This window comes from Mycteria americana, chromosome 4 (genome assembly GCF_035582795.1).
Source record: "Mycteria americana isolate JAX WOST 10 ecotype Jacksonville Zoo and Gardens chromosome 4, USCA_MyAme_1.0, whole genome shotgun sequence".
Classification (NCBI taxonomy): Eukaryota; Metazoa; Chordata; class Aves; order Ciconiiformes; family Ciconiidae; genus Mycteria; species Mycteria americana.
Genome location: NC_134368.1, coordinates 33,912,835 through 33,940,371, shown reverse-complemented (window position 1 = coordinate 33,940,371; position 27,537 = coordinate 33,912,835). Strand labels below are relative to the sequence as shown.

Below are 27,537 nucleotides of genomic sequence, written 5' to 3'. Positions count from 1 at the left end.
TTCATAAACTTTAGTGAATCAATTTAATTATGCATGAAGTCAACATGGAACATCTGAACAGTTGTTACTAGTGATCACGTTTATTAATAAATTTAATTTTATACATCTGCAAATACTATTTTTTCTACTTACTAATATTTTACCAGTATATTTCCAAGAAATAACTATTCCATTTTATTAACTTGCTCAATATTACACAGGATTTCTTTACTGAAACTAATTTAATTACAACGAGGGTAGACATTTCTTATACGGTGTATATAGTGAATGCGAGGAATTTTCAAGCTCTGGGGTGTCTTGCAATTTGTCTGTTCTTGTTGCATTGACTGTTTTTCTCTAAGCAATGAATGAATACTTCATGTCTGACTTAACATTTATGTTTTTTTGATGAAAATAAGGCATCTTTTATTTATCATGCTTTCTTGCAGTTTAGTTCATTTTCTCTGCTAGTCAGTACAGAATATCTATTTTTCCATTCCACCAATACATAGTTCTGAAGGCTGATTATTTTTGATGGTTTAACTAAAAACTCTTCACATTACTCTTTTCAATAATACTCAAATACAATGGCTATAAAGGATAATCTGATAATGAAACACTCAACTGCAGGTACTAAAAAATTCTTTAAAAAGCTACCTAATGCAAGCTAGTTAATGAAAACTTATATGAAAACTTTAAATTTTCAGGTGTTCATATCATTAAAATTCAGATTAAAACAACAGCAAATGATAAAATGTAGACTTGAAAGGACAATTGGAAGTGTTAACAATAGTGAAACTGTGCTAAAAGTTTCATCCAGAAAACAAAGCGGAAAAGACAACACAGGGCAGTTAGTTAATAAGTTTCAGCCAAAGCTAAAAAAAAACCAATTGAGAAACATCAGTGAACAGTGGATAAGACTTTTGTCTGTCTGTCCTCTTGAAGAAACCAGTGTTACAAATGTTTACATTCCTAACATTCCCAGTAATACACTACTGTGCTAGTGTACTGATGTCTTCTGTTTTGTTCTTACTGTCCTTTCCCCATTCTTTTTAATATTCTGTGTGCTTTTTGGGCTGAAACTGCCTAAAGTGAGGTTTCCAGAGAACCCTCCAAGCTCTTTCCCGGCTAGCAAAGATAACTCAGAGTTCATGCTTTTGGCTTATAGTTAAGAATAGTTTCTCTGTCATTCCCATGTGTATTAGCTGAGAGATAAAATTCTGTATTGATATAATGAAATTTTATTGCTCAATCGCTGAGTATCTGATACTTAATATATCACTTATTCACTTTAAATATTGGGGTGAGAAGGCTTCCAAAAAAGATTCTCTCCGATACATCAACACTCTTATTTTATCCAGAAAGCATTATAAAGGCGAAAATGTTCAACAGTATAAAACAAAATTATTGCATTATCTTTCAACAGTTAATGACAGCAATTAAAATAAAAGTTTTAGCAAAATGAAAAATTTCATCTAGTTCCCATAAAAAAGGTGGATTAGTACAGGCATGAAAATGCCCTGCCATGGTAAAAATGGCTCTAGCAGAGAGATTTGTTACATGCTAGTTCATCCATCACAATTGTGTTCGCTCAGTAAGTAACCTTCATGATGACCTCCATTTTGCATCACCTCTCCCATTCCAATGCTTTATCGTATAAGGGTATTTTACCAGCATATTAATTAAACCGTTTTTGTTCCCAGCCCTACCCTTCAAGAAGAAAATTCTGTGGAAGGAAGAATCAAAAACTTAATTGGAAAGTGTCTGAAGTGGATGAAAAATATGTAAACCATATGTTAGTCTCCCTTCCTACATAGATGCCCTCTAAAGAGCACACTTACAGACCTGTGGTCTTATCTAGCACTCCTCTGGACACCTTTCTGTTTGTCACAGAAATTAACAATGACAATGGCATTATCAGGGTCAAAGAAATAACAGCATTCCCAGTACTTGTATTTATGCACATTAGAAGCGGAAGTAACAGTCTTTCTCCAGTTTTTGACTCCTGCTTTATGTTTATCCACCTCTGTTTTGATTTATCTTCACTACATGGAGGTCACTGGAGAGAAAGAGGATGCACAGCAGGTTGTGTTACTGTTTCAGTTTTTATCGATGCATGCTGCTTCATAGAGGACTTATTTGGTTGTTCAGTGCCAGAGAACAGAAACAATTTGGTATATTTGACTTTTTTTTAAGTAGGACAGTGAAGTTGATGCTTGAGATTGTGCATATAGCATTAAAACAATTTCAGTTTTCTTTAACTGTTGCTTTAGGCATGCCAACACAAACATTCTTTCTTTTTTCTGACAGATCATTAGTATGCGTTGTTGTTAGTATTGTTAAAGGCAAAGCTTTACTAGCCTGAGGACAATTTATCACATAAAGACTGTTAGTTTCAAGGTGAAATCTACAATCAGTGAAAATAAAAAGACAGACATATTCCACATGTAAGATTTATCTACACTGGGATCAACTGATGGGACATAGAACTCCTTGGAAGATCCTAAGGAATTCAGACAAAAAGATTAATGTATATCAGCATATATGACTGAAGTTAAAATGCAGGATATTAAATTAAAGGGGGAAAGAGAAAACAACAGTTAATATACTTGGTCCTCCTTACCGTTTTGGATGTTCACTTCATTAAAATTTGTAAGAACTATGCACATAAACCAAAGAGGCTTCTCAAGAGACACTACGGCATTGTCATGAAGACGACATGGTTGAGAACACCGAAGTGTCAAAGAATCAATAGTATGTTTATTTAAAATAACACAACAGAAAATGGGGTCAGAGCTACCCAAGAGACCAACAGAAACCTGAAAGATTTAACACTGGAAAGGACCAGATAAGTAAATTACACATTTGGGAAGCTAGCAAATGAAATTTGATGACAGCAAAGCAAAAGGACCTGTTCTAGTGATGGTTTCTAGTTATTCTGCATTGAGCGAGGATTTAAGATTGAATGATTAATTTATTCCCATGAAAATATGAAGAACCTAGGACAGTCCAAGTAAGCCTGTAAGATCTTGTTTAATTCTGCAGGAGCAGTAACATTATTAAAAAAAACCCAAAAAACCTGCATAACACTTAGCCAGCTATTAAATGTTTCTCATGTTCTTATACATTCACAGGGTTCATTCATTTATGAATTTACTTGATGGGTGTTACTGATTAGTAAATTGCAATATTGAATCTACTTAGCTCCTTAAGACAGAATTTGGTTTATAGATCTAATAATTCTGTCATAGTAACAACATGATGCAGCACTATCTCATTTTAACAGGATTGTGATGAAGCATTCTTTTCAGCACTATCCTGGATTTCTCTTATTTCTTTCTTCAGCAGCTTTAACATACTAACAGGTGCACTTTTTTTCCACATGCATTGCATATCAAATTCAATTTTTCATTTTAGTAAACTTGTTATGAGAAGATGCAAGTGAGCTCAGACCATGGGTTGACATTCTTCGGCAGTGCTTCTCAAGTGAGCTTACGAGCTGCAGATCAAGCTTATAATTCCTTCTTCTTTTAAGTTTAAGTCTTAAGCATTTAATGGGAAGTAAGAATACCTCACACTTAGGAAAACTTGTCTTTCACCCCAAGTCAGTTGAGCTAGAAGGTAGTCTCCAGAGAGGATGCTGAGAGGCTGTACAGACTATCCCAGACAGCAAACTACCAACTCCATACTGATGAAATCTTGCAGTATTATACTATTGGGCCCTTTACAGACCTCTTCCCTTAGTGGGAAGGAATGAGCAAAAAAGCAGGAGCAGACCTTCTGTGCATACTGCAAAGTTTCCTTATCTTGATTATGATGTCATTGAATGCTAAAACTAATCTGAGGTGATCTAAACTAAATGTCAATCTCCATAAAGAGACCGAGCTCAGTAAACAAGAAAATAGTTCTAAGGTCTCGCAGCAAAAACTAATACAAAAATTTTATGTATTAGCTCAAACGTTAGATCTAAGTTGGCTTCGCAAGGCTGAATCCTTACTAGTGGAACATAACACAGAATATAAAGCTGGCTGCTACACTAATCGCAAGACCTGGTCATAGAAATCAACACTAAGAAGTATCTGAGAAAAACTGTAGAAGTATTCCTTATATGATTCATTAACAGTGGCTGTAAAAACAACAGAACTGTTAACACTAATAGATACAGTTCTTTTGTTCTCTACTTACTTCAAAATATAACTTTCTGAATCTGTTGTACTAATGTTTCCCTTATGTATCTATTTGTAAATGTATCAGTTGATATTTCATCATGCCAGATCTTTCAGCAAAATGTTACTGTATCATCTACATTGCAACATGTCGTCCACTTACTCTTCCATATATGGTAATAGTACTGTAGACTAATATTCTGTGAAGGATTAGTCTACTAGTTTATGGAAATCAATTTCACTGGAAATAAGGAAAATCTCACCTTTTTAACCACATTGTGACCAACGTGAGGGGGGAAAACAGCACTCATACATACTATCTGTATTGTAAAGCCTAGCATAGCATGTTAAGGCTATGTCAACTGTATACATATATATGTTTTTATATATATATCTCTACAGGAAAAAAGTTAAAAAGGAGCAAAGACTGAAGCAAAAGGAAGAACAGCATAGTTTCAAATAGGATCAAAAGTCAATGGAACAAAATTGCTAATCTTGGAGAATAAGAACAACAGGAAAAGGTCTCTTCATTAAAAATATTTAGCCATCTTACAAAACAAAGCTTTGGGAGAGAAAAATCAACAAGTCTCTGTTTTGTTCCACAAACTTGATGACTCGGGAAATGTCACTGTATTGGTTTTACCTCGGTAGCCTGGTATATCTGTACTAGAGCACTGAAGATATTGCTTAATTGCACCCTTTCCCTTTCCTCTAGCTAGGCTTTTTCATGCACATCTGAAAATGGTAGCAAGATCAAAAGAAAATGATATGGGCCATCTGTTCCTGGCAGGCTACTAAAAATATATATATATAGCAGATCAGCAAGAAGATGTGAATCAGAAGTCTAGACTACCTCTGTAGGTGACTTCCCAGCTGAAAGCATCCACCTACAAAAGGCAAGAACTGTATTTCCTTCACTATTTTTCCACTTTTTCTGCTTGTCAGACAAATTCTAACTGCTTAATTGATAGCTCTACATATAATTATGAGAGGCCATAACCCTTTTGTTCCTCTCTGGTGTGGCTGACAGAAGAGGGTACTTTTAGTTATAAATCATAGCTTAGCACTGTACATTGGTTTGGTGTTTCTGTGCCTTGTCTTATGTACATCTTAGTTATAAAGATACACAAATAAATATCTAATAAAGATTTATAAACTGAAGCACATGTTTTCTTTTGCATTTTTCATGGGGCACTGTGTATGCCACATGTCTGTGTTCAAACCCATTTAACTGGTCTGCATTAACACTCATGTTAACAACATTAGCTTTCCAGCCCTTTTTGGTTTGCTTGAATTAATCACCATTCTTCCTGCTTCTTCCAGCTCCCACAGACTTCAGTCATAAAAATTAAAGATTGTTTACCTGAAAGCTATTCTTAAACTTATACAAAGCTATTAAAATCTAGAAGATGAGAATTTAATGACAGATTACCTGTATGGGTAGCCATGGTATTTGGAGCGGAATATTGATAACAGGAAGCTGAAGAAAAAGACCACCAGACCCAGGCCTACCAGGCATATTACTGGAAAGAAAATAACTTTGTTTATTAGCACACAAAAGATTTAAAACTGGAATCTCTACAAAGAATATTATTTATGTCAATCATTTACAGAGAATTTTGACACAGTTAAATACAAAAATGTTACTGCCTTGACTATTGATGCCCACTATCTTCTGACAGGATTTCAAACACATACGGAAATAATATTTATGGTTATTAAGAAAAAATAACTTGTCAGTGTGAAAGTATTTTCAAGAAAAAAGAGCAGCAATTTGCAACTCAAACGTATGTGGATGCAAACACCTTACTGCTGATAATGGATTTAATAACCCTGGAAATTATACATATCAAGCAATGTAATTTCAGGTATTTGCTTGTTCTTTTTGGAAAACAAATTACATTTGGAAAAATATCCCTTGACTAACGGAATCATGTTCTCTCTAGTCAGCCATCTAAGGCTGAAGTAACAGCAAAGGCAGTTTAGTAACTACTTTATCTAGTTCGTAGTGGATAAAACATTTCAGTGTAGTAAGTTCCAAGGCTGGTAGCCAAATTACTTTTTACTCTTAACTTGATAGCAATATAAATCTTTGGGTTTTGAAGATAAATAACAATGACACAGACCTTCTGACAGCATCCAGATGCAATCGCTTTGAGCCTTTCCAGGCAAAGAATGAATTAGCAAAGTAAATACTTAAATTAACAAATAAAATTTGTAACACCAGTTGGCACCTGTGTAGTAATAGCATAAAACCTTTTTGATCATGATAGCTTGCTCAACTGCATGTAAATAAAGAAAAAAAAAAAGGCAACGTTACAAGCCGATGCATATAATTGAGATGCAGCTCATCTACATTAGATAACGTTTTGGTTCTAGTGAAATACTTTGATTTTAAAAGCTTCTCTTCTTATACTATTCCTACTTTAGCCAAACCTTTGCTATTTAATGGCAATATTCACGCTTCAAAAGTGCGCTGGCTTTGAGTGAAGGACAAGCAACCATGAGGCTGGGGAAACTGACAATGACACATTTTTTTTATTAAAACTGACCATGTGGAAACTGACACGTATCAATTGAAATATAAATTTTCTGCAGTTATTTTGAGAAAACTAGCCATGTACAAATTTTATAAACACACTTCATTATAAAGAAATCACTAGTCACAAATATGATTTCAAAGCATTGATGAATAAATTGCAAAGCATGAGCGATGCAAGGCAGGTACACGGAAAGCATTCACATAATGGCCACAAGCAGAAGAGAGCCTGAATTTGTACTGCAGCCCACTGTTATTTCTCTGTGTCCATGTTCACAGACCCAGATCTCAATTGTGATCTAAGATCATATTCCAATTAAACTCATATCACTGTCTCTTTTGACATCAGTATTAAAGCTAGATACTATAAAAGATATTCAGAATTAAATTATACATCTGCAGCTCATTGAAGGAGACCCTCAAATCACTAGAGATCTCTAGCCAACATTCAACCAGCTATTACGAAGAATTATAGAATGCTTTTATAGAAAACAGTTGGCCAGCCTTATCTGCATTACTGTGCATTACATAGAAGAAGCTAAAAAGATGATCTAGAAAGAAAGGGGAAGCAGTGTAGGAAGTCTGGTATCTTTCAAAGGTCTTCAGTGCCTTATATGAGAAAAAGAATAAATGGCAGGGGATATGAAAAAAACATATTACAAAAGGTACAAAGGCAGATGGGTATATTTGTTTCAACCTATGTTGTACTAAGTAAAAGTTTGTTCGACATAACAGTTAGGAAGTTTAAATCTGGATAAAATACTTCCATACTGTATGCTTATGTAATTCATTGCCAAAAAATCTTCCAAATATTCTGAATGACAATAACATTCAGAAAAACATAAAACTTGCACTTCAGGCTAAGAATCTTTAGACATTACAGATTAGGATATGTTCTGTACTACATTTACTGCTGGGCTTTCACTTTTCTCTGGAAACATGATACTGGCAAAGTGTACCAAGTAAAAGAATTTTCACACTCCTTTGGATGTTGTCATCTTAAACATCTTAAATGCCTAAATTAATCTTGAAAATGATGTTTTGAAACGCTTGTTCTTTATCTTGCTGACTTTCAATATAATTCAAGAGCTAAAAAGCATGTATACAACGCAGTACTACATAGTGGAGATACTGTGTCAAGCTGTAGCTTGGCTGAGTATGCTTAAAGCATTTTTTTACTGTTAAAAATTCATGTGAATGCAGTTTTATCAATAGAATTTTTATAGTCTCCTCTTCTCCACCCCACAAAAGGTAAAAATTGGTTTAAGGTAGAGACCTTCTGCAAACTTAATCAGATAATCATTTGTAATTTCTCGATGTCTTCTAATTGTCTAAACATCGTCTTAGTTGTACAAAATAACTTACTTCTCCTTTTTCCAACATCCCCTTTGGAGGTAGCAGCTTCATTCAGGAGTACCATTCCCATGGTGATAGCAGCATCTGTATCGCCATTGTCAAGGAAAACAGCAGACGTGTGGATACCTCAGAAACCACACAGGTACATCTATGAACTAAAGCTTTCAAGCTCATAAAATGAAAGAAAGTGTTTATATATAAAACTGCATATCACAATCTGTACTGTACCAATACACTCACCCGTGGCGAAAATGTGTAGTAAGATTTTCCTTTGTGCATTCTACATAAAAAAGGAAAGAAGGTTCAAAAAGCTTTGAAGGACAAGTCATCAAGTAGGACACAAAATTTTTGGACAGTTATGGAAGTAGCTATTCCCCAATATCTTACAATATTCTGTATATTGGAAGTAAAGGATTTAAAAAAATGAAAACTAAAAGAACCAGAAATCATTCAGTGTTATTGCACACAATCATGGGTTATTTGATGCAAACTGAAGCAGTTGGACTGTTTTATCTTCCTCTGCTTTTAGATAAGACATTAGCTCCCTCTTTAGTGTCATATTGCTTAATAGTTCAGCAGAGAAACATCTCAGAGGCAAAGTCCTCAGTCACTTTCAGTGTTTTATTGTCTCATTATAACTGTTACAAATGTGAACAAGTACATAATGATAAAACAATTTAAATAATTTAGCAAGATCTTAAACCATTCACTTAATTGTTTATTTGAAACTGTATAAACAAAAAGGAACGGTTACTACTGTGCATAACATCTGTTCTGAAGAGGAGGCATGCCTGAATGCCGTACTGAAGCAGGAGTGCATCGTGGGAGCTGTATCTCACAATTTCAGGAAATACGAATTACACCAGAGTTAACCGATTCTTGAATAAGGTTGGATTTTTAAGCATTACTTACCCCAGGGCTAGGTAGCATGATGACTACAAACTTTAAGAATGAGAAGATGTTTCTATTTACGCATATAGATAATGCACAGGAGATACTTCAAACATGCTACATCCATAAACAATATCTGCATCCTGTAACATTATACTTGCACTAATCCTATCAATATTCATGTTAGGAATGTTCAATATTAGACCAAAATGCTCAAAGACATCTGAAACTTCAGTTACACAATTTCAGTTAAGATGAGCCTGAGCAAAAGCATTTAGAAATGTCAATGCTAACATCATCATACTTCATCAGAGATTATATCCTGGCTTCGGCTCGGATAGAGTTAATTTTCTTCCCAGTAGCTGGTATAGTGCTGTGTTTTGGATTTAGCATGAGAATAATGTTGATAACACACTGGTGTTTTAGTTGTTGCTAAGCAGTGCTTACACTAAGTCAAGGACTTTTCAGCTTCCCATACTCGGCCAGCGAGGAGGTGCACAAAAAGCTGGGAGGGGGCACAGCCAAACTGGCCAAAGGGCTATTCCATACCATATGCCATCATGCTCAGTATAGAAACTGGGGGGAGTTGGCCGGGGGGCAGCGATCACTGCTTGGGGACTGGTTGGGCATCGGTTGGCAGGTGGTGAGCACTTGCATCACTTGGTTTTTTTTTTCCCTGGTTTTTGTCTCTCTCTCTCTCTCTCATCGTTTTCCTTCTCATTACAATTTATTATTATTATTATTATTATTATTATTATTATTATTATATTTTATTTCAATTATTAAACTGTTCTAATCTCAACCCACGAGTTTTACTTTTGCTCTTCAGATTCTCTCCCCCATCCCATGGGGTGGGGAGGGTGAGCGAGCGGCTGTGTGGTGCTTAGTTGCTGGCTGGGGTTAAACCAGGACAACCCGATTCAGGTTTGAGACTTACAAATTTCATATACATAGAATGAGAAAAGTCTAATGAAGAATAACAGGATTAACAAAAGCAAACACTGATTGTGAAAGGAGGCAGATCCCCTCTCACCCAACAGGCAACGTCAAGGAAATGTAAGTTTTAACATCCCGTTTGATACAGACATCTACCTACAGTCCTAAATTAGACACTTATTAGAAACACACTAGTGGCCCCAAATTACTTTCTCACACATGCACACAAGGTATAATGCATAGGGTTACTCTTATGAATAAATGGTTGTATTCAAGTTTTCCAGAAGCTTATTACTGGCTTTGACAAAATAATTTTTAAAAAAGTTGCAAAATATTGGGAAAAAAACCAACCCTGGAATCCATGAGACTGCAAATTGGAAGGGAAGGCAAAAATTACTTTCTAAAAATTTTGCCTGTTAAGATTCAGATTCATGAGCATAAGAGACTGGAAATTTCCTGTGCTACTGCTATCCTTCAAGTAGGAAAAAGCAGTGGAAAATGTCAAGAGAATCATTCAGTTCTCTGCTTTTAAAGTTACAAAAGCATAAAAATGAATTAATTGAGGAAGCTGCAACAAGAAGCGCTGAGAAAAAACATTCCACATATATTTCTACCCTATTAAGAATTAAGTCTCTAATGTAGCATTATCTAATAACAACTTTGTTTTACCAATCCCTCACTTAGATTTATAGTAGTATTGTTGTTCTTAGTTTAACTGAGTCATGGGAAAAAACCAGCCCCGAGATGTGAGAGTAACTCACCAGAGCCTCTCAGGGAAGTGCTACTTTTTGCAAAGGTTTTGGACTGCTTTGTAAATGGAATTTATCTGCTTCATTATCTCATGCAATATTGCACATAATGTGGCCCTTTGCTATTTCCCTTACCTGGCTGCTTCTGAGAAACAAACAAACCAACTACACACTAAAAAGCCATTTGGCAGACAACCATTCTGTAACTGAGTTCCCATTTTCTTACCCGACCGTGAGTTTTAATTCACTTTTCTTACCATCAGGAACAACAGTCTGACAAAAGTAACTCTTTGCTCTGCAACTGAGAATTTTAGATCTGTAACCAGCTGAACTGTGCTGATTTTTTTCCCTCTCGAGTCTCACATCATTACCTCTAAAGCTTCCCTCACACTGTCACTATTTTTGCTTCAGTTGTTGCTTTCTAACTTTAGTCGTTGTTGAGCTTTCAGCCTCACTGGTTGCCTTTTAGCTTCAATGACATCAGCTTCATAACTTCACAGTCTAACACTGAACATGTTACTTGCCTCAGCCCTGTGATGTTGAAGTAAAAATTCAATCTGAGTCGTGATTTCAATGCAATCATTAGCTTTTTACCAGAGAATACTTAGCTTAAGTTATTATTTTTTGCTCCTGTTTCTAACACTGTATGTTATGTCTTTACATTATTTTGATATTCTACAAAAGAAAGCAACTGTCCTAGCTCTGAAAATAATCTTTTACAGTATCATATTTTTCTAGCAGTGCAGAATTTTGGCAAGTGGTTACTTGGACAGTTTTCCATCTGCAAAAAATCAGATGGCATCAAAAGATGTACTTACATTCTAGTTCCTCTTTATCTCCCTCACTATACATTATGAAAGTGTTCTGAAAAGATGAGGGGAATGTGGCTAAACTCAGATAAATAAATGTGGCTTGCAAATGTTTTAAATTCAGATGCTCATGTTTTCTGATAAATGTATCCCTCTGTAGCAATTTTTTTTCCTGTGTAAATCCAGTTATATGTCTTCTCAAATTTGGAATGATATAACTTTTACATATTAAACTTCGGCTGCTCCTTTTCCCAGCTGGTACGTGCTTTTCGTAGAAATTGACAACGTATATTATTTAGTTAGTGCTTTTGAAAAGGTCCTGAATGTTTTGATACCTGAAGAAGAATAGTTTTAAATTAGGGTGAAAAACACAGTGGTCTTCGAAATTCGTAAGATTATTCAGAAAGTGATCAGCAGTAACAGAGCATAATATTTAGCCCTGCAAAAATCAAGATGCCTCATTGGAAGTATTAATAAAACCACAACACCAAACCCAAACCAAACCAAAACAGATTGGATCAATAAACTCCAGAATGATAGATACCCTACAAAAGGAAAGTAATTACTAGTAAATTCTGGTACTTTTTATTAGCATACTTTAATAGAAAATTTAATCACTGTTAATTCCAGCCAGAATGCCCAAAAGGAAGAAAACCTGATAGTTCATAAGTTTGTTAATGTGATATATAATTTATATCGTTACTTCACAAATTTAGTCCTAATTAGTAGTGAGTGGGGAATAAAAGAAGGAGGGAAAATAGGTTGACTAACACTTGGTTACTTTTGTGAAAAAAGTTTGGTGGTCTCATTCATATTCTGCTGGATTTCTGCCAAGAGTACAAAATCTGGTATTAGCATTATACACATAAAGAAACAACTACCTTTAGCTGCAGATCATGCAGTTGCTTAATAACACATGAGCAAGAAAAACTAGGGAACAAAATATTCATCCACTCGAGTCTGTGCTCAGTTTACTGTTAACTGAAATGGGGACAGATTAGCACACAAACTTTTAAAACTTCTGGTTCACTTTGTCATACATGGAACAAAGAAAAGCACATACATTTTGTCAATGATTAATATGATCAACAGGAAAATCTATGGTGTTTTTTCTTCTCTTTTTTCTTTTCTTAGATTTTTTTTGGCTAGGGGGTGATGATTAGAACATGAGAAATTCTTTGCTGGTCCCTTATGAGGGATGCAGATTTTGCTAACTGAGATATTTGTCTTAACTTTTTCCTACTAATACTTAAACCTATAAAATATCTGCTAAATTTCAGAAATACTGACCATATTACAGGTTCTTTATCTGAACCATTCCAGGTTGGATTTAACTTTCAACTTATATTTGAAAAATCCAAGCGTAACATGCATTCCAGCCATCTTATTTAGGAAATATTCTTCAGCTATGTGCAGTTCTTGAAAACAAGGTATTAGCCACTTTTCCTAGCTTGAGGATCTGATTTTTTTTATCGTAGGTTGAAGAAACTAATCAAGACAAAAAGTATGGTTCTGCAATGCAACAGGTCTCATGGTTTCTTTCAAGACATTGTTGCTTCAGTTTAGGAAACAATGAGCAATGATTCTAATATTCCACTTACGCTATTCAATGTGCAATCAATTCTCAATTAGACCCAGTGGATGATTCACCAGGCCTTGAGGGCTGAGGAAGGAGGCACATTTAAGATATCAATCACTCTGTGTCTCGTCTCAGTGAAGAAGGATGACTCCTAACTCAGAAGTTGAAAACCTGGAGCATAGTCTGAAAATTATTTATTCCAATATGAATTTAATTTAAGCATGAATTGTACACTATCAAGATGTACTTCAGTATTTTTCAATGGCCTGAAATCTAGTTGTACTGATACTCACAATACCCCTGAACATTCTTTCAGCTAAAAATCTTCTGGGTTCAGCTACACCAAATAGCTTTTCAAGAATTTTAGGAATTATTACATGAGTCTTGGCACTGGAGTTCCCCTCAACGCCTTGAAATATGCAATACACAACAGTGAAGTAGCTGGAAGTTTGTGTTTCAACCGTTTAAATGCCAACCAAACTACACCACTTTCCTTTTTGATGCTTTTTCATCATTTTAACAGAGCAGAGAATCAACTGGATACTCATACAGGATCTCCTATAGTGAAAAAGTTTCTTTATTATTCATTTGATTACTTTCAGCTTCAATTTATGAGACTGTCTAATCCACAGATAATCTGATGGAACTGTCCCTCTTGTGATGCTCTTAGACACTTGAGAATGGAAAGGCCATATAAAAACTTCAGAAGAAGAGAAAGACTCTGGAATCAATTTTAATTCAACTGCAACAATGTAGCATAAAGATACCTGAGTAAGTTTGTGCTAAATCACTAATCAAACATTCAGGGGTTTTCAGCCTTATTTACATCCTAATTATTCATATTGGTGTCTTCTTTTAGGATCACCTGAACCTAACTCTGGGGAGATGATTTTTACATTTATTATTTATGACCTTTTTAGTTTTGTAAATTACATCTGATGGGGTTTTGGGGTTAGTCCTGTCCATCTCGCAAATTCTTATAGTGTGGTTTGCCACTGTACAAAATAAATACTTTTTTCTAACCTGATTTACATTTTCTAATTTGTCTCTACAAATTTTCTTGCCTAGAGACACACAAATCAGCAGGTCGACCAGTAGGTCGAGGGAGGTGATTCTCCCCCTCTACTCTGCTCTCGTGAGACCCTACCTGGAGTACTGTGTTCAGCTCTGGGGCCCCCAACATAAGAAGGACATGGACCTGATGGAGCGAGTCCAGAGGAGGACCACAAAGATGATCAGAGAGCTGGAGCACCTCTCCTATGAAGACAGGCTGAGAGAGTTGGGGTTGTTCAGCCTGGAGAAGAGAAGGCTCTGGGGAGATCTTATAGCAGCCTTCCACTACCTGAAGGGGGCCTACAAGAAAGCTGGAGTGGGACGTTTTACAAGGGCAGGTAGTGATAGGACAAGGGGTAATGGCTTTAAACTGTAAGAGGGTAGATTTAGATTAGATATAAGGAAGAAATTCTTCACTATGAGGGCACTGGAACAGGTTGCCCTGAGAAGCTGTGGATGCCCCCTCCCTGGAAGTGTTCAAGGCCAGGTTGGATGGGGCTTTGAGCAACCTGGTCTAGTGGAAGGTGTCCCTGCCCATGGCAGGGGGGTTGGAACTAGGTGATCTTTAAGGTCCCTTCCAACACAACCTATTCTATGATTATATGATTCTAAATCACAGAAGTATACACATCTCCAGAACAGGTAGATGTATAACAGTACTTTAGTTTCCTTAATGTTAAGCAGAGATTAAAATAATTGAATTAATTTTTCTTAATAGCTTCATTTCTTAACTTTTAAACACAGATACATTGCCTAAAACAAACTACATTTGAGCTATTTATAAGTATTTATGATGCTATATCATTTTCTCTCACTGTTCTAACACTTTATTCCAAACATCTACCTTATTTTCAAGCACTTCATTTCAAACACTAGACTTGTTTTAGTATGTTGTCTCATCTGTTTGCTAGTAGACACTTGATCCTTCCGCATGCACATACACTATCTCTCTTGCTTTCTCTAAGCACCTATAAATCTTTTTAAGAACATCATACATTCTTTTTCTATATCATAAATCATCATCAGTATGACTCTAGGCTGGCATTATACTTTCCTTCATTGTTAAAGACCTGTGCAGTATCTTAATGGACACAGTTTATTCTTAGCTGAATGCACTTGAGGACTATTCAATTTAGTAAAAGCTATCTGTGGATCCAAAAGTTAAAATGTTTAACTTTGGACTATGTTTCTGCATCTTTTAGCCACTCAAACAAATATGTTTCTTAACAATTAAAATAACCATGAAAATTATTAATTGATGGCTAAAGAAACCCTTAAAAATGCTGTTGTCTTCAGCCTGCAGTCAGTGAATGCCTCTTGGTCTGTGGAGAGTGAGGTATTTGCAAAGGGCAAATAGAAACGGGGCCATTGTCAGAGCAGCCAACAGCTAAACTTGCTTCACAGGGATCTGCACTTCCATTGGAAAATTTTAGAGCCAGAAATTGAAAATGGTTGAAAAAAATCACTGAACTACAGAGTTGGTAATTTCATACAGAAGACACATGCCATATTTGAAGGCAATTCACCAAATCCAGTATCATTCAATCAGCTGATGAAAGAGAATTATGTTGTATGTTGCATTGACAAATGCCCAGCTGTAAATTTAAGGTCTCTGCATATCTCTCTGGCACCTAAAAGACCTAAGTATCTTTCTTAAAAGGTCATATTATGAATTATTTTAACATCAGGCAGTAGGAAAATGAGGTAATGGAGGGAAATTTCTTTATTTTTCTAGCTATCATTTCTTTATGCTTCATTACAGTTAGGAGGAGTCAGGCAGCCTCCAGAAGAGCCAGAAGAGCCTACAAGGTTAACGGATAGTATTGGTGGATAACGCAAGTAAAGAATAGAAAATGTGCAGTATGTTTTGCTGCTTTGGATATTAATTTCCATAGTTAATTAAGAAGCATGCTTAAATATGCTATAATTTTGTGCTTTTAGTTCTATCTTTTTCCACTGTGGTGATCTTTCCTTTTTTCTTATCCTTAAGATCAAGCATACAAAAACCTTATCTCACTGCTTTAGTTGTCATCATAATTCACTTTTACATAATCTCAGGGGAACAGAATTTGATTCCATTATGCACGACTGATAGTCTTACTACCGAGAGCTAAATGAGTATTGTTCTACTGACTTTGACTCAAAATTTCAGGTTCTTATGCTCAGTGACTTTGCACGAGCCCTACTGACACACAGAAAGACATCTCCTATTTAAATTCATTATGTGGTTAAGTTTCCTTACACCAAAGAGGCACTTAATACACTTCATTTAAATTCACTCTGTAGGACAGGAAATGTCTTTCATAATAGGTGTAATTTTAATGCTACAGAAAAGATTTGTCTTCTTCTTTGTAACCAATCAAATTTCTTTTTCCGTCTCAATCAACATCTCATATCCACCTACACAGCTGTCACATTAAACTCTGCCTTGGGAATTCAAATTAACAAACTGAAAAGACATTTCCATTTTTACTTAGGTGCATGTGTTTTATCAGCATCAAAATTAACTAAGTTTAATAGTAATAAGAAGAAAAATTATCACGTTAATAGTAACTGTTAATTCCTATAATAATGGTTTAGATTTATTTCCAGTACAACAAATAATTTGCTTAATAACTGAAACTCTTTTGATAATGAAAATATTTACTGTAACTTTTAAACTTACTCATATAATAAAGATTCACTGTTACTGCAAAAGGAAAAAAAATATGACACATTACATTGAAATCAGTTTTATTTCTCCAAGGAATGACATAAAAACTTGATGAAAATGGACATTCATTAGAAGTACTAATTAGTGTCTACCAAAGGGAGAAATGAAAGAATTTAAGAAATACTTCAACTTCAACACAGCCTATCCAACCTTACTATTCCTTATCTTTCTCGCTGTATCTTCACACCCAGAGCCATATTTACAGCTCAACACTGCATACTCCAATGGCTGTTCAGTTTACAACAGTCAACATACTCTATCTGTATTCAGCTATAATTAATTACAACAGTAATACTGATTGTGTAGTTTACTTCACATTGTTCCTCTTAGAAAATGACAGCTCTTAATTCCACAGTCATATCTATTCTGCCTCTATATCTTCTTAGTAACTCTATCCTCCCTAACTCTAGCAACTGTACTTCAATATCTTTGTCTTTAGTTCCTCTCCTTTGTCCCTCCAAGAATGTCGACCTACCCTGCACTTTTTTGGGTAATAAATACCTTATCATTTCTGCTGAATCTTATTGTCTATGACCCCATTTCTGTCAGGATAGGGTTGCAAGAATAGACACCAGCAGCCTGGAACATCTTCTGCATGAGGGAAGAGTAGAATTTTTCAACTTGGAAAGAAGAAAAGAAAGAGAAATTTATATTGCTAATTCTATAAAGCCCCCAATAGAAGGAAAAAGGGGAAAAAAAAAAGAGAAAGGACTATTTCCCATGACTTATTAAATCAAGTCACACAATAGAGTTATTGTGCAAATTTTAGGCTAAAAAAACATCCTAAAGGAGTAATTTCTACATACTACATGAAGTTAACACTGAAAATTCATTGCTATAGAATGTTGTGCCATAATTAATTCAAAAAGGATTAAAAAGAAATAAGAGTGTATGCATTGGTGGATAGGAGCTATAGTATTCTGAATGCTAGATCTGGCTCAAAAATCCCTAAATCATTCATTATTGTTGGATGTTTTGTTTTGCACAAGCCTTCTCTAACTATCTTCTTAACAGTCATTGCTGCACTTATACACATAGATGTAAACTGTGATGATAACTTGAGAAGATGCTAAACTTTATTGTTAAATCATAATGTGTTTAGATACATGCTCTTTTTATTTGGTAGAATTAGATATCTAGCCAGCAAATAGAGAGTCTTACCAGGATTACTCATGTGAACAAAGTTATTCATCTGTAAATTATGCAGTCCTAGGGTCCTCAGAGATATTCAAACTCATCAGAAGCAAAAACCTTGCATTACAGGCTACACAATGTCTAGCATGTTGATAGCTCCACATAAGTTACCACTTCCATATCCATTTAACAAAAAAAGATTTCTGTTTAAATAAAATCTATTCCATGCTCTTATTTTAAATAATTTTTGTTTGTAATGTTTGCCATATTTATTCTACAGCATTTTATGTCCATTTCAGTGACGACTTTTTGATAACTTTTCTACTTCACAGGAAAGTCCCATAACCCCCCAAATTATTATGTGTGTAAATTACATCCAGTTGCTTGAAGCAGTGATCATCAGGCTGATGTGGGGATAAATACTGTTATATATTACATAAAACTTCCTTCTCAGTTGCAAATGATAACAAGGTTCTATTGCTCCTGGGAAGGAAATCAAAGTTGGTCAATTTCAAAGAAAACTGATATAAGCAGATATTTAAAAGATCAGCATATTTTTATGGATGATTAAATGCAACCTCAAATTAAATTATACCTAACTGTTATTCAGTATTACTTTTTCTCTGGAAATAAATATTAAAGCACTCTTTCTGTGCAAAAAAAAAAAAAAATTTACCTGCCAATCTACGGCTAGGAATGAGCTGTAAAGTAGCATGAATAAAAGCAAACCTTGCCTTTTGTTTTCTTCCTAAGCAATAAAAAAGCTAAAACATAATGGATCACATTATTCTATGCCATAGAATGTTCTGTTCTTTTTTGAATGAAAACATCACTGAAGACTTCACTAATTCTACAAGACTGGCAAAAAATCCAAAGGGAAGCCACAACTTTGTGACAGACAAGATTGTTATACACAACAGCAGGAGCCATGAATTGCAGCTTGGGAGGTTCAGACTGGATATTAGGAACAACTTCATTTCTGTAACTGCCCAGAGAAATTATGCAATCCCCATCCCTGGAGTTTTTAAACACTTGCACTAGACAAAGACATGGAAGACCAGATCCAGTGTTGGTGATAAACCTGCTTTAAGAGGAAGATGGGAGTATGACGAGCCGGCAGGGAAGAAGACCGGCCTGGCTGACTAGAGAGCTCTGGCTCGAACTCAGGAGAAAGAGGAGAGTCTACGACCTCTGGAAGAAGGCGCAGGCAACTCAGGAGGACTACAAAGGTGTAGCGAGGTTGTGCAGGGAGAAAATTAGAAGGGCCAAAGCTGAGCTAGAGCTCAGTCTGGCTGCTGCTGTAAAAGAGAACAAAAAACACTTCTTCAAATACATTAGCAGCAAAAGGAGAGCTAAGGAGAATCTCCAGCCCCTAGTAGACGGGAGAGGGAACACAGTGACCAAGGATGAGGAAAAGGCTGAGGTACTTAATGCCTTCTTTGCCTCAGTCTTTAATAGCAGGGCCAGTTGTTCTCTGGGTACCCAGCCCCCCGAGTCGGAAGATAGGGACAGGGACCAGAATGGAGCCCCCATAATCCAGGGGGAAATGGCGAGTGACCTGCTGCACCACTTAGACACTCACAAGTCTATGGGGCCTGATGAGATCCACCCGAGAGTGCTGAAGGAACTGGCAGAAGAGCTCACCAAGCCCCTTTCCATCATTTACCAGCAGTCCTGGCTAACTGGGGAGGTCCCTGCTGACTGGAGATTAGCGAATGTGACGCCCATCTTCAAGAAGGGCCAGAAGGAGGACCCGGGGAACTACAGGCCTGTCAGCCTGACCTCGGTGCTGGGGAAGCTGATGGAGCAGATCATCCTGAGTGCTATAACACGGCACGTAGAGAATAACCAAGGGATCAGGCCCAGCCAGCATGGGTTCAGGAAAGGCAGGTCCTGCTTGACCAACCTGATCTCCTTCTACGACAAGGTGACCCGCCTAGTGGATGAGGGAAAGGCTGTGGATGTTGTCTATCTAGACTTCAGTAAAGCCTTTGACACTGTTTCCCACGGCATTCTCCTGGAGAAACTGGCTGCTCATTGGACAGGTGTACTCTTCGCTGGGTAAAGAACTGGCTGGACGGCCAGGCCCAAAGAGTGGTGGTGAATGGAGTTTACTCCAGTTGGCAGCCGGTCACAAGCGGTGTTCCCCAGGGCTCTGTGTTGGGGCCAGTTCTGTTTAATATCTTTATCAATGATCTGGACAAAGGGATCAAGTGCACCCTCAGCAAGTTTGCAGACGACACCAAGTTGTGCGGGAGTGTTGATCTGCTTGAGGGTAGGAAGGCTCTGCAGAGGGACCTGGACAGGCTGGATCGATGGGCTGAGGTCAATTGTATGAGGTTTACCAAGGCCAAGTGCAAGGTCCTGCACTTGGGCCACAGCAACCCCATGCAACGCTACAGGCTTGGGGAAGAGTGGCTGGAAAGCTGCCTGGCAGAGAAGGACCTGGGAGTGTTGGTTGACAGCCGCCTGAATATGAGCCAGCAGTGTGCCCAGGTGGCCAAGAAGGCCAATGGCATCCTGGCTTGTATCAAAAATAGCGTGGCCAGCAGGACTAGGGAAGTGATTGTGCCCCTGTACTCGGCACTGGTGAGGCCGCACCTCGAATCCTGTGTTGAGTTTTGGGCCCCTCACTACAAGAGAGACATTGAGGTGCTGGAGTATGTCCAGAGAAGGGCAACGAAGCTGGTGAAGGGTCTGGAGCAGAAGTCTTATGAGGAGCGGCTGAGGGAGCTGGGACTGTTTAGCCTGGAGAAAAGGAGGCTGAGGGGAGACCTTATCGCTCTCTACAACTACCTGAAAGGAGGTTGTAGTGAGGTGGGGATTGGTCTCTTCTCCCAGGTAACAAGTGATAGGACAAGAGGAAATGGCCTCAAGTTGTGCCAGGGGAGGTTTAGACTGGATATTAGGAAATTCTTCTTCACTGAAAGGGTTATCAAGCACTGGAACAGGCTGCCCAGGGAAGTGGTTGAGTTGCCATCCCTGGAGGTATTTAAAGGACGTTTGGATGAGGTGCTTAGGGACATGGTGTAGTGGTGGTCTTGGCAGTGTTAGGTTTACGGTTGGACTCGATGATCTTATAGGTCTTTTCCAACCTATACGATTCTGTGATTCTGTGATCTTCAAAGGTCCCTTTCAACCAGCATTTATATGATTTCCATGATTATTTCTTGAAGTTAACTCGCCAAGACAAGAGAAAGGGGAGCCAAATAACAACAAAACTGAGTAACAGTCCTGTTGTCAGCATAACAGAAACCCCTCAAAGTTTCAGAGTAGTAATAGCCTGAAAGTCACAGAAGTGTATAATATAAGAAGCACCATCATGTCCAAACATGTTCTTTCACTGTTTTCTGCTAGGTGCTCACCCTCAATTTTACTAGCTCAGGCACAGTTTTGGATATCAGCTCTACGTATTTACTCCGTACCGGAGACAACCGCCTGTTCCCGAGTGCCATATGAGTGACTGCGCAGGCATCAGCGTGTGTTCAGCAAAGCTTATCAACTCTGGATCAGCTTTAGCATGGGCAACCAGGGACTTTGTATTGCGTTCCCACTAATGGGAAAATTGCATTGGGATGCCAAACCAACTCTGTGGATTTGGTTTAGGTAGATGAGATCTCTGTCTTGGCAAGGTGGAGCTAAACTGTTCTGGACTAAAATGCTCCTTGAACAAGCAGAAAGGCAGCGATGCCATGCTGTGCTGGAGTTTGACTGGAGTTGCCTCTGTAGTCAGCCAGCTCGGTGTCTCCACATGCTCTGGATGACACAACCATTTCACCTCAAACAATGTAGTCTAGAACTAGCTTGGGCAAGTCAGTCTGAAAGATCTATAAATCCTCACTTCATAAGGTAAAAAGAATATCAGAATTACGAGGGCTACTTCTTACATAAAGGTCTGTTTCTCAGTGTATCGGGTTTGCATGGCAAGGTTTTGGTAGCGGGGGGCTACAGGGGTGGCTTCTGTGAGAAGCTGCTAGAAGCTTTGCCCATGTCTGACAGAGCCAGTGCCAGCCGGCTCCAAGATGGACCCACCGCTGGCCAAGGCCGAGCCCATCAGCAATGGTGGTAGCACCTCTGTGATAACATATTTAAGAAGAGGGAGAAAAATTGGGCAACACTAGCAGCAGTCAGAAGAGAGAGGAGTGAGAATATGTGAGGGAAACAACTCTGCAGCCACCAAGGCCAGTGAAGAAGGAGGGGGAGGAGGTGCTCCAGGTGCTGGAGCAGAGATTCCCCTGCAGCCCATGGTGAAGACCATGGTGAGGCAGGCTGTCCCCCTGCAGCCCACGGAGGTCCACGGTGGAGCAGATATCCACCTGCAGCCTGTGGAGGTTAATGGTGGAGCAGATATCCACCTGCAGCCCGTGGAGGACCCCACACCAGAGCAGGTGGATGCACCCAAAGGAGGCTGTGACCCTGTGGAAACCCATGCTGGAGCAGGCTCCTGGCAGGACCTGTGGAGAGAGGAGCCCATGCTGGAGAAGGTTTGCTGGCAGGACTTGTGACCCTGTGTGGGGGACTCACGCTGGAGCAGTCTGTTCCTGAAGGACTGTACCCCGTGGAAGGGACCCACGCTGGAGCAGTTTGTGAAGAACTGCAACCTGTGGTAAGGACTCATGTTGGAGAAGTTCATGGAGAACTGTCTCCCATAGGAGGGACCCCACGCTGGAGCAGGGGAAGAGTGGGGGGAGTCCTCCCACTGAGGAGGAAGGAGCGGCAGAGACAATGTGTGATGAACTGACCACAACCCCCATTCCCCGTCCCCCTGTGCTGCTGGGGGGGAGGAGGTAGAGAAATTGGGAGTGAAGTTGAGAAGGGAGGGGTGGGAGGGAAGGTGTTTTAAGATTCAGTTTTTATTTCTCATTATTATCCTACTCCAATTTTGATTGGTAATAAATTCAACTAATTTCCCCAAGTCAAGTCTGTTTTGCCTGTGACAGTAATTGGTGAGTAATCTCTCCCTGTCCCTATCTTGCCCCACGAGCCTTTCGTTACATTCTCTCCCCTGTCCAGCTGAGGAGGGGAGTGGTAGAGTGGCTTTGGTGGGCACCTGGCCTCCAGCCAGGGTTGACCCACCACACTCAGATTTTAAAAGCCTACTCAAATTTTTATTCACTGTTCTGCAGCCTGGAATTCAACAAGGTCTATGTTGAAATATGGTGATTCTTTTCTTCTATTTCTAAAAGGAAACTTCACCCATGGTATAAGATACTGTGGACGCAGTAAGATGGCCCCCATCAGCCAACTCTAAGGAGCCTCAGAATTAATCAGAACCCTGTTTGGGACTTTGGAAATGAAAGAATGCCTCCTGGTTCTGAGGAGCTTGCTTAGTGTGAGTTTTTAAACTCTTCAGAAAGTGTTAAATCTAACCCATTTCAGCTAGTCTGACCTGCTGCTAAATGCAATACCGGTATTTTGGCTGTTAGAAAACATATCATAGAAATAAAATTAAGTACAAAAATAATCAAAGTGCTTTTTTTTTTTAGAATTGTTTTACTGATGTAACATTGTACATGCTGTATTATTACAGTGACTTCCGTTGTGTTACTACTGAGATGTAGTAACCATCCGTTAGGACTAAAACTACTTGTTTAAAATATTATAAAAATTTTAGGCATAGACCTAGTGTGTAATCAGTAACATTGTACAGATTTTACTGAATTTAATTTTGCTTTATAATATAACTGGAACTGAATATTTGACATCTTCACAAGTTCTTCTTACCCATGTCCTAATTATATAGCTACAGCTCTGGAAAAAACAGCAGATCTTTATATGGAAATAATCTAGCAGGCTGGGTAGAAATACTATCTAAAAGCAAGTATAGAAATGCAATAGAAGTTCATATTTTCTCATCACAGGTATTAAAAATTCACTTTATAGAGAAACACATTGCATTTCAACATCTAGCAAGAAGTGACAACCTTGTCCTTGTTCTTACTACTACAAAGGGAAAAGAAGCAACCAAATGAAGCATGTACATTACCAGCATAGTAATGTCTTGTTTTAAAATTCAATGCATCTTTTAAACTTTAAAGGATAAAGTGAATGTACTACTGTTTATCAATCTGGCATACTTTTTTCCTAATTCCCACATTTTCTATCAACATTTCCTGAATAAACAAATAATGAAGAAGCAATGAAGCAGCTAATAATTACTACCAACATTGAAAGGATAAAGAAATATTAATTCTTTCATGCATAACTGTTAAAATCTGTCAAGATTTCATGTCACTTAGGAAATTTGTATGTGACCAAAAACTCAGGTCAACAGTATTGAGCCATGAAATGAAACCTTAGAGAATTCTTTTTGCAAGTGGCACTGGACAACCTTACTGAAAGGATTCTTTCAGCCAGCTGCTTTAATGCCAACTTCCCAGTTTAAAAGACAGTCTCTGCCAACAAAAAGATATCACTTTCATGCCTGAGTCAGACAAACAAAATATGTCATGAACAAAAGTTTTGTTTATTTTTAATCTTAGCTGGTTTCTGGGTTTACTTTTCCCATTCTCAAGCAGACAACATGATTTGTTTTAGATAACAGATTTGTTTAAATTGTGGCAGTTTGGGAAAAACAAAAAACATTAAAAAATAAATTGTGGCTATACAAAAGAAAGCATAAAGATGACACTAATAAGATGTGTACTATCTCTTACAGAAGAAACTTTTTATCTGAAACTTAATAGCTCTGTGTACTTTTAAAAAAATGTAGCAATTAAATTAATAATCCCTGAGTTTTGACTTGGCAGTTTTCAGGTAAAGCTATTTATCTTTAAGTCTCTCTTCCCAAGAAAAGGAGCCCAATTTAGAACTAATGAACAAATAAATGTGCTTCCAAAACTTTTAACAAATACAATGTGATTTTGACACAACATTAATTAGGGTATGATATAAAACCTAGAGAATTTACAGAATCACAGAATGGTTGAGATTGGAAGGGACCTCTTGAGATGATCTAATCCAACCCCTCTGCTCAAGCAACCTGCTAGAGCAGGTTGCCCAGAACTGTGTCCAGTCGGGTTTTGAATATCTTCACAGATGAAGACACTACAGCCCCTCTGGGCAACCTGCTCCAGAGTTTGACCACCCTCACAGTAAGAAGTGTCTTCTTGTCTTCAGACTGAATTTCCTGTTTTTCAATTTGGGCCCACTGCCTCTTGTCCTGTCAGATGGCACTGCTAAGAAAGTCTGTCTCCTTCATTTCCTCCATCAGATATCTATACACATTGATAAGATCCCCCCCCAAGAGCCTTCTCTTCTCCAGGTTAAAGAGTCTCAGCTCTCTCAGCCTTTCCTCATAGGAGAGATGCTCCGGTCCCTTAATCATCTTTGTGGCCTTTTGCTGGACTTGCTCAAGTAACTCTGCATCTTTCCTGTACGGGGGGACCCAGAACTGGACACAGTGTTCCAGTTAAATTGCGTATATTGCATTTACTCTGCAAAATATGAGCATAACTTTGAAATTAAATTTGTAATGACTATTTATGGAGCAAATAAAGTTTCACAGGTAGCAAAATTGATGCCAGACAAAGGAATGTAATGAAGCAAAAAGATGTAATGACAGTGTTCTCTTTGGATATTAAATGCCAAAGATGAAGGTAGACAGGGAAGCCAGAGGAAGGGCAGGATCTAAGCTAACAACTTCAGGGGGAGAAGAAGAGAGTAGCTACAATCATCAAACTCTGAGATCTGGCTATTACTTCAAATTGGGAAATGTTATTTTCTTCCTCTTGTTCTCTCCTTAGAAGAAGGTATTTGTGATGGAACGACTGTATTTTAATAGTGGTTAATGGTGACTAGAGTTTTCACTCAATGAACAAAGCTGATTAGAAGCAGGGTTTAAAGAAACCAGACAGTGTATGAGTTTTTCTTACAGATTATTAAGACAAATTCACCAAAAAAAAAAAAATTTGCTCTGACTCAGTAAGAATGAAACCGTAAAAGCAGGTCTCGGAGTCTTTCTGGAGGAGACAATGTCAGAACAAATGGGATTGGGTTATTTGTTTCAAGAAGTAGTAGTAAACTGTTAAGATTAGGTGAGAAAAAGAAAACAAAACCAAAGACTACTGGAGGGTAAATCATCTTTATGTATGTTTAGTAAATTTCAGTATGCTCTCCTTGTCAGTTAAAAGAAGTAAAATAATTTTTAACATTAAATTTTTAAATTTTATAATAAAGAGTGAAAAAGAGAAGAAAATTAGTTTCTGCTGCTGAAAAGATAACACTGAAAGGAAAAACATTAAGATTAGTAACCAGGCATAAGAGTAACAAAGCAAATAACAAGGTACATGTTAGTGAAAAGTAATGTCAGCTTTACTTGGCAGTAAATAGCAACAACATTGAATATTTATTTAAACATATAGTAAGTAAACCAAAATACAATACCTGCTCAAAAGGTCAATGATATTCACTTTCAGAGCAATTTTACTTAACAGCACACTGTGCCTCAGCTTGCTTTTTTTCTGTTCATCACCAGTTTGAAGGATACTCAGCAGAAGAATAATATGTGATTCTGCAACAAACTGAGCCTGACTGCTTCCATGTATGTAACTCTGTAAAATAAAAACGAAAAACAATCCTCTTTAAAACAAAGAACTCCATTGAAAATGGCACAATTGGATATGTGAGAATCAAAATAAAACCTGTTTTGCAGAAAATACAGACAGCAACAGCTACAAGTTAACAGCACAGTTTATGTATGTATGTTTAGTAAAAAGGAGTGTTAAAAATAGCATATTTAGGCAAAGCACATATATACAGTGAATGTAATGTTTCATACATGAGTGCATTACACTGGACTCTTTTTCACACTGCTGCTAGTGTGGAATAAAGAACATGCATTTATTTGCTCAGGAGACACAATTTTTGAGAAAGGAGGTGATGAAATCAACAACATGCCTCAGCACGGTTTTTACAAAAGTGGAAACTGAACCTTGCCTTTAAAAAAAATCATTCTACTTTAGCCTTACTCAGATTGAGTGAAGTTTCTTCATACAAAGTCTATTCCATCTTTCTCCAAGAAGGTACAATTGTGTCCATAAAAACCCCTAATTCATAAAATACCTTGTTTATATGGGATTGTAGTAAAAGCAATCACAGATGTTAATACTAAATGCAAACCTAACATAGTCTACTCCCCCCCCCCCCAATAATTATTGCTAATGGGCTCATTTTGTACATTTATTATTAAGAACATATAGCATATTATTCAGAAGTTGTTAGTGTTTATTGTTAACTAGCTATGATAGCAAAAAAGGAAGCAAAAATTTGAAGGACTGCAAACATGCATAAAATGAGGGAGATTCTCTCTCTTCCTCTATTACATCAATTACAAACATGGAGTATAGCTTGTCATAATATTCTACATGAAATTAAATATATTTATGTTCTCAAAGTATTATTTATACACATTCTTCTTAGGCATAGATACAATTTTGATGCCAATTAAATAGAAAGAAAAATGCTTACTCCTATGAAGGTAAAGAAAAAGAAAACTTTTTGCCCTCCTTATAGATTCAGGGGTTTGTTGGTTTGTTTATTTTTTAACTCAAACGCTTTGCTTTAATTCATTTTACTCTGAATAATTCTGCCTGAATACCATCCTTGTCAAGATTCAGAACAATTCAGATTTGA

The 27,537-nt window shown here is 37.4% G+C and overlaps 1 protein-coding gene across 1 annotated transcript in view; it reads right to left on the bottom strand.

Annotated features, from left to right (window-relative positions):
- Positions 1–5,573: 5,573 nt before the first annotated feature.
- The window catches only part of TUSC3 (tumor suppressor candidate 3), a 131,438-nt gene continuing 109,474 nt past the window's right edge, over positions 5,574–27,537 (bottom strand). The window contains exons 7-9 of the mRNA XM_075499216.1: positions 26,393–26,456; positions 8,050–8,124; positions 5,574–5,668 (exon numbers count right to left, since the gene is read on the bottom strand). Coding sequence (XP_075355331.1) covers positions 5,574–5,668; positions 8,050–8,124; positions 26,393–26,456 — 234 coding nt within the window. The remainder of the gene's footprint in view (positions 5,669–8,049; positions 8,125–26,392; positions 26,457–27,537) is intronic.